We start from the raw sequence: 7696 nt of genomic DNA, 5'->3' as shown, positions 1-7696 counted from the left end.
TGACACTCTCCACATTGTGAAGTGGTTACACAAGCGATAAGGCCGGTTCAGGCAGTCAATGCGTATTTGACAGTTGATAGTGTTATCGTCAGCGAAGGCTAATCCTCAAACGTTTGAGCAAATACAATGGCTTTGCATCAGCCCTTGTTCGGTATCACCACTCTAACTGCGAAGGTTCAAAGGCCCGTGGCATTCAGGTGTGAAGCATTTTAGCAAACACGGGTAGCCAATAATCGGCTGTGCGAGGGGGAAAATCCGGGCAAACGCAGTGAAATCCGCGGCCTTGGAGTTCAAGGGTGGAAGAAACACACGGCAGGAGTTTTCACTTTCTGACCCCTGGACTTTCCCCCTCTGTCGGTTGTACAGTATGTTCTCAGGACATGCTACACTAAACTGAAAATGACCACATTTGGACATGGACCGGTGTTAGAATTCTAAATTTCTCTAAACTAGAGATTTGGGGCAGTTACAAATCACTGTATAATAACGACTAAACGGCTTCCCAGCAACATTTTTGATATTTTTGGGGGGAAAATTTGAATAAACGAAATATAATATGTGTTTTTGGTGTGTTTTTGTCGCTTTCTTTAAAATTCAAGTTTCACTTTTGTAGAATTTACAAATATTATATTGTTGTGGAGACAATTATGTATTAAATATCCATTCTCCCTGTTACGGTTGCTCTCAAGCCCCCGCAAACATAAGCGATGCCGACATCAAGGTTTCCCAAAATAACCAATAACTTTATTTAAATATATATAAGGAATACTAAAATAGCGGCAAAACACCAGATAAAATCAAGACCCGGCCGTGGTCGAGAGGTGAGGAGGAAAAACTCCCATCTCCTGAGAAGCCGACTCCAGGCTTCTTAAAAGGGCACCGCCACAGGTGCTCACAATTAACGTTAACAAGACACACGCGTGTCCAAACGGCCAGCGCCCCCACCTGAGGCGGAGGGACGTAACACTCCCATTATACAACTTTAACATACACTAAGGCAATATACGTATAATTACATATGTAATGTTAATTAGTTGTAATTGCATATGTCTATGTACTAGGGATCCACATTTTGGGGGGGCCCGCAACTACATTTTTTTTTCTAAATTAAAAAAGGGGGTCCAGTGCCATATCCTTTAGGGGACCCAGAATTCCTAGATACGCACCTGTATTTACCAAAAACTCTAAGACTGTTGCTGCATAATCCACAATGTGCTAGCAATTACATTATTACATTTTGTTAAAAAGAAGCAAAATGTCTGTGTAGGGCGATTTGTCCTAAAACACCTGGTTGCTTTATTGATGATAAAATAAATAAAAGACATGTCTTTTGGGCAAAAACAGTCTGCTGTTGGATAATGACATCAGATTACACTACCATGACATTCTTCGATTACCCAACAAATAACCCATGAACCACATTAATTGTCAAAGGTAAAACTGGCCTTAAAATTTAAACAAAATAACACGTTTCCTTGATATAACCCCCCGCCCCGCCCCACCCCACCCCATCCCGCAAAAAACACAATATTCTGGGCTTTCTGGTTGCACATCACACACCCCTCCTTCGTAAACTGGAATACACAGGATAAGGCACACTATGAAGAGGCTAACACTCAAACCCACGCTAAGTAAAGAGGAAGCGCGCGGCTGCAGCAGGAGCAGAGCAGGAAGCCGGCGGCGGCTCCAGCGTACAGGGCGTTTCAGAGGAAAAGATGCGCTGCAGGAAACACGGAAAACGTTCAAGCTGGATGGTGCGCGGGGAAGAGGCGGTTAGCGCAGGCACGGCCCCGATTCGTCAGCGCTGGTCATGTGATCCCGGAGGGAAGCAGGCGGACAGACACACAGGTGGCCAGACGCTCACGCCGCGGAAGTCACCTCCTGACGCTAGAGCAAAAGTGCACAACAAGGGCCGATCCGTTTCAGGGTTTTGTGCCAACCTCTGCTAAATGATCTGACACTTTGTATAAGCACCAGCTGCAACCTAAAAGCAAATCCTTAAGATTTCAGCTCCTAGCTCATGGAGATATCAGACAGCTAAAACTAAGGTAATTGGTTGGAACAAAAACCAGCACACAGATTTGACCTCCAGGACCGGAGTTGTGCACCCCTGAGCTAGGGGCACAAGGCTTTGCCTGTCACAGTGATGTGATTGGCCATGTAGCAGCTCATTAGCATGCAACATCAGTCCTGTTCCCTCATCACCACAGATCCTCTACAGCAACCAGATGGTCAACTCCTGTGCTCCTTAATTCCCTATAGTAGGAGGGCCCGGTTGGTAACAGGAGTTTCCAGTGCTAACTCTTATGAAAAAATCACATGATCAAAAACCATATGTGTTCAAAAACCACATGTGAACATCCAACATGTGAACGATAAAACTCTTGCCACTTATGAGATGAGAGTGGAATAAGGCAACCTATGCCAAAAGTAAGTGGCATGTAAAAATGGGAAGATACAAATTACTTAATATGGCCTATTTTCACATGTGGAAATTTTCATTCACTTGTGAAAAAGCCAATTACATGTGAAAATGTCCAATTCACGTGTGACATTTTCTTTTCAGATGTCAATATTATCATTCTCGTGTGAAAATGTTAAATTGTGTTTTCAAATCCGAAAATGCAAATTTCATGTGATTTTTACATTACAACTTGAATAAATATTGAATTAATTATATGAAAATTGATGAGGAGACAACATCTGCTGCAACCAGCAATATCCTTATCGTGAATATTCATAAGAAAATATTTGAAATATTTGAGCTTTAAAACGGGTAAAAGACAGAGAATAAGAACGCACAACTGACCATCTGGTTGGGCGAAAGGGTCTGTGATACTGAACCTGTGTTAAGGCTGCTGAATTAGAATACACAGCTGGCCATCTGGTTGTGCAGTAGGGTCTGTGATACTGAACCTGTGTTAAGGCAGCTGAATTAGAATACACAGTTGACCATCTGGTTGTGCAGTAGGGTCTGTGATACTGAACCTGTGTTAAAGCTGCTGAATAAGAATACACAGCTGACCATCTGGTTGTGCAGTAGGGTCTGTGATCTGGTTGTGCAGTAGGGTCTGTGATCTGGTTGTGCAGTAGGGCCTGTGAGCTGTGCTACTCATCGATGTAAGGCAGCTTCTTGTTGGCACCGTACCCTGCTTCGTCATCTCTGTACCCCGCCCTGGGTTCCTGGGGCCCCGCTTTAGCTTCCTGGGGCCCGGCCTTGGCTTCTTTGGATCCTGGTTCACCTTCCTTATCCGCTGTCCTTGCTGGTCCTGTGTCCTGGAGGCCCTTGGCTATGGACACACACACACACACACACACAAAGTACACACACATACAGCACACACACACACACACAGTACGCACACACATACACATACATACACAGTACACACACATACAGCACACACACACACACATACACACAGTACACACACATACAGCACACACACGCACACATACACACACATACAGCACACACATATACAACACACAAACACACACAAACATACACAGTACACAGTCATACAGCACACACACAGTACACACACACACACACACACACACACACACACACACACACACACACACACACACACACACACACATACATACATACAAACATCCACATTTCAGAAATCAGAGCGTAGGAGACGGCCATCTTGTTGTTCTGTGTACAAACCCCATTTTAATGGAAAATACATGTTCACCAACATTTGGAATAACTAATTTGAAAGTACTTAAGGCAATATAACTGTACTAGCAAAACACCCATAAATCCAAATAATACTGACAAAAGAATGACTGTTGGGTGGAATGAAATGTAGGAAAGCAGGGGTCACACAACAAGCCCAGATCCATTCCAGGCGTTTGTTCCAAATTTGGTTCTTCATTACCTCTTTTGCTCAATTACGTCCTTGATCTTTTTTTTAAAAATTTTTTTAAACAGCTACAGCTAAACACTGCACATGTATCCTTGGTGTAAACGACTGTGGTCTGACACAGGAGTGACCCAGTGGTCTATACAGCCTTTTAGAACGCTAACCCGGGGTAACCAGTTAAAGCAAAAACCAGGAAAAGGAGTATTGGACTTGGACGAAAGAGGATGGGAGATGTGCGCTGGACTAATGGATCAAACTCACCTGGAGGATCGGGAGCTTCTGTGCCGCGACTGAGCGTGCTCTGTGCGAAACATTCTGCCATCCATGACAGCACCTCCGTACAGTACTTCACCTGCGTAAAGAGGGAGGAAGAGAGGGGGAGAAAGAAAGAGAGAGAGAGAGACAGAGAGGGTGCGAGAGAGAGAGGGAGAGAGAAATAAGGATAGACAGAATGAGATCAGTAAAAAGAGTTGGAGAGAGTGAGAAGCAAAGAGAACAAGACGTGCACAGAAGGAATGCAGGATGAAGAAACAGATGGAAAAACAGTGAGAGAGAGAGGAAGAAAAAAGAAGAGAGAAAGAGACAGAGAGGTGGATATTTTCAGCTGTGTGGGTGTCTTTGTTGAGTGCAGACTCTCTCCAGCGACAACAGTATATAAGCAGATCACCTGAAGGTGGGCTTCTTATAACTGTAGGGTGTATTTACCTGGGACTGCACTGATTTACCTGGGACTGCACCGATTTACCTGGGACTCCACTGATTTACCTGGGAATCCACTGATTTACCTGGGACTCCAGTGATTTACCTGGGACTCCAGTGATTTACCTGGGGCTCCAGTGATTTACCTGGGACTCCACTGATTTACCTGGGACTCCACTGATTTACCTGGGACTCCACTGATTTACCTGGGAATCCACTGATTTACCTGGGAATCCACTGATTTACCTGGGACTCCACTGATTTACCTGGGACTCCACTGATTTACCTGGTACTCCACTGATTTACCTGGGACTCCACTGATTTACCTGGGACTCCATCGCTGAAAAGCGCTTCTCCTGCTCCTTGTACCCTCCAGCGATCCTCAGCAGGGCCTGAACCCTGGCCAATAAGGAAGGAACTGAGTCAGAAGGGTCACATGACCGGGTGACAGTATGTAACCAAAATAACAAAAAGCTTTTGTCAAGATAAGCAATGTGCCTATTCCTCATTTAATGAGGTCAATGTCCCCAAAAGTGAGATTTGCATGTTTGTATGTTGGCATATTTTTATGTAGTGTATGAGTATGCATGTTTCTGTGTGCATATGTGTGTGTCTCTATGTGTGTGTGTGTACATGCGCGTGTATGCATGCATGTGTGTGTATGTGTGCGTGTGTGCATGTGTGTGTGTCTCTATGTGTGTGTCTCTATGTGTGTGTGTGTGCGTGTGTGTGCGTGCGTGCGTGCGTGCGTGCGTGCGTGTGTGCATGTGTGTGTGTGTGTGCGTGTGTGTGTGTGTGTGTGCGTGTGTGTGCGTGCGTGTGTGTGTGTGCGTGTGTGTGTGTGTGTGCGTGTGTGTGCGTGTGTGTGTGCGTGTCTCTATGTGTGTGTGTGTACTTGCGCGTGCATGCATGTGTGCGTGGGTGTGTGCGTGCGTGCGTGTGTGTGCATGTGTGCGTGTGTGTGTGCGTACTTGGAGGAGGTGCTCTTCAGTCTCTCCTCGCTGCTCTCTCTTTGCTGCTGCTCCAGTTTGGCCAGATAATTCTCCTTCTGCACCGACTCCCAGGTCATCAGCTTCTGATCCAACCCGGGGGGCAGCTCCCTCTCTAAACACACACACACACACACACACACACAACAGGACTTCTATTTCTGCAGCTCCCTCTCTAAACACACACACAGGTTCCTGCAGCTCTGGGTGTTCTCTAAGGTCATCTGATAGGTACAGTACATCAAACAAAACTTTTGTCTTGTATATGTATCTCATAGCAAGGATATGCAGCAGTAAAGTTAGTAACAGTAAAAATACAACAAAATTAAAATAATGAAATCATGTTTGATCACATGTTAATTCTATGTTAATTATTTTTTTCTCCTGCATAGTGTAAAGATTCTCTGGTCATAGCCTCAGCAGTATGGTGCTGTGAGGTTTGGTGTTTGCACGGCTCAGGGTAGGCCTCGTTCTCGGGCGCCCTTCCAAACCCCGCACCTTACAGCATGTCAGGGGTGATGTAACGACTGAAGAATGCTCTGACCTGTTTCAGACCTCATTCACACACCTGTGCTAATGCTGGGCTGGGCTGCCAAGGCACTCTACATTCGTCTGTGTCCATGCAAATAAACCAAATGGTTTTTGTATGGTTGAAATTTTGATCTGACAATAAGCCATTTCAAGCACACACACACACTCATGCGCTCACATGGGCACACACATACACAAACACATATATATGCAAGCACACATACATGCATACACACACACACGCACGTACACATGCACACGCGCACCCATATGCACACACACACACACGCACACATGCACACACACATGCACACACCCATATATAAAAGCACACATACACACGCACGCACATGCGCACACACACGCACACACACATATGTAAACACACACACATGCACGCACACACACGTACACACGCGGTTCTGAGTGACGCACCTAGATGCTCCTGCTTAGACTCCGTCCTATTGGCCAAACAGAGCAGCAGCTGGTGGCAGTGGCTGATTATAATAAAGGGCGGGGCCAGGGCGGGGCGGCCATGATACTCCACGATCAGGTTGTAGCGCTGGAACTTCCAGAAGATGTCCGCATTCTCCTGGACCACCTGGAAGGTGTAGCTGTGTCCAGAGTGGATAAGTGATTCAAATAAGGTAACTTACATTTTGTACTTTAATAATGTTGTGCACATACTTTGTGGTCTGCAAATATTGCTCAGGTAACTAATGTTGTATTGTAAGGTGCTCTGGATGAGAGCTTCTGCTAAATGAACGTAACATAATGTAGTGTAATAGATAATGTGGCTGGTAATGTACTGTAGTGTAATAGGTAATGTGGCTGGTAATGTACTGTAGTGTAATAGGTAATGTGGCTGGTAATGTAGTGTAATAGATAATGTGGTTGCTAATGTAGTGTAATAGGTAATGTGTCTGGTAATGTACTGTAGTGTAATAGGTAATGTGACTGGTAATGTAGTGTAATTTCAGTAACATGACTGCTACAGACCTGAGTGGGCAGGTTGAACAGGTGGAGCTGCTCACCTGAACATGGCGATGAGCAGGTTGAGCAGCAGCACGTTGGTGACGAGCAGGTAGATGACCAGCAGGAGAATGACCAGCCAATTGGCGTAGATGTTGGGACAGGGCGGCAGCGTGCCCGCGAGGATCTCCTCCAGCTCCGTGGTGCAGTTCATCTCCGGCATCCGGGCCGCTGCAGGGGGAGGAGAGACAAAGCAAAGAGCGTCAGCTACCGCTCACACTGGGGTACAAACACAACCAATCAATCATTTGTGCTGTCTTCAATCTGAAGGTTGGCTTTCATGGTCCTCCAACTGTTTCTCTCCTCAGCCTTTCTCTTGAGTTGTTCATATCTTCTTTCTCTGCTCCATCTCTATGTCATCCAGCCACATTATGTGTTGTCTTCCCACTCCTTGTTTCCCTTCAATCATCCCTTCCAAAACACAACACAAACACAACACAAACACAACACAAATACAATACAAACACAATACAATACAAACACAACACAAACACACAAATACAAACACAATACAAACACAACAATGCCTCCAGTTGACTGTGTACAGTCTGTCTTCACCAAACAGAA

The 7696-nt window shown here is 45.3% G+C and overlaps 1 protein-coding gene across 4 annotated transcripts in view; it reads right to left on the bottom strand.

Moving 5' to 3' along the window:
• Positions 1-1258: 1258 nt before the first annotated feature.
• Positions 1259-7696, bottom strand: part of trpm5 (transient receptor potential cation channel, subfamily M, member 5) — a 27858-nt gene continuing 21420 nt past the window's right edge. For 2 of the 4 annotated variants that reach the window (XM_035395114.1, XM_035395116.1), the window contains exons 21-26: positions 7132-7300; positions 6533-6711; positions 5549-5681; positions 4904-4976; positions 4140-4230; positions 1957-3290 (exon numbers count right to left, since the gene is read on the bottom strand). In XM_035395114.1, the coding sequence (XP_035251005.1) occupies positions 3109-3290; positions 4140-4230; positions 4904-4976; positions 5549-5681; positions 6533-6711; positions 7132-7300 (827 nt within the window). In that variant the 3' untranslated portion in view covers positions 1957-3108. Of the gene's footprint in view, positions 1888-1956; positions 3291-4139; positions 4231-4903; positions 4977-5548; positions 5682-6532; positions 6712-7131; positions 7301-7696 lie in introns of those variants that run through there. The other 2 variants (XM_035395117.1, XM_035395115.1) reach the window with 2 other exon arrangements.

The sequence above is a fragment of the Anguilla anguilla genome, chromosome 16 (assembly GCF_013347855.1).
Source record: "Anguilla anguilla isolate fAngAng1 chromosome 16, fAngAng1.pri, whole genome shotgun sequence".
Lineage (NCBI taxonomy): Eukaryota > Metazoa > Chordata > Actinopteri > Anguilliformes > Anguillidae > Anguilla > Anguilla anguilla.
Note: the sequence above shows the minus strand (reverse complement) of the source record. Positions and strands in the feature narration are given on the sequence as shown.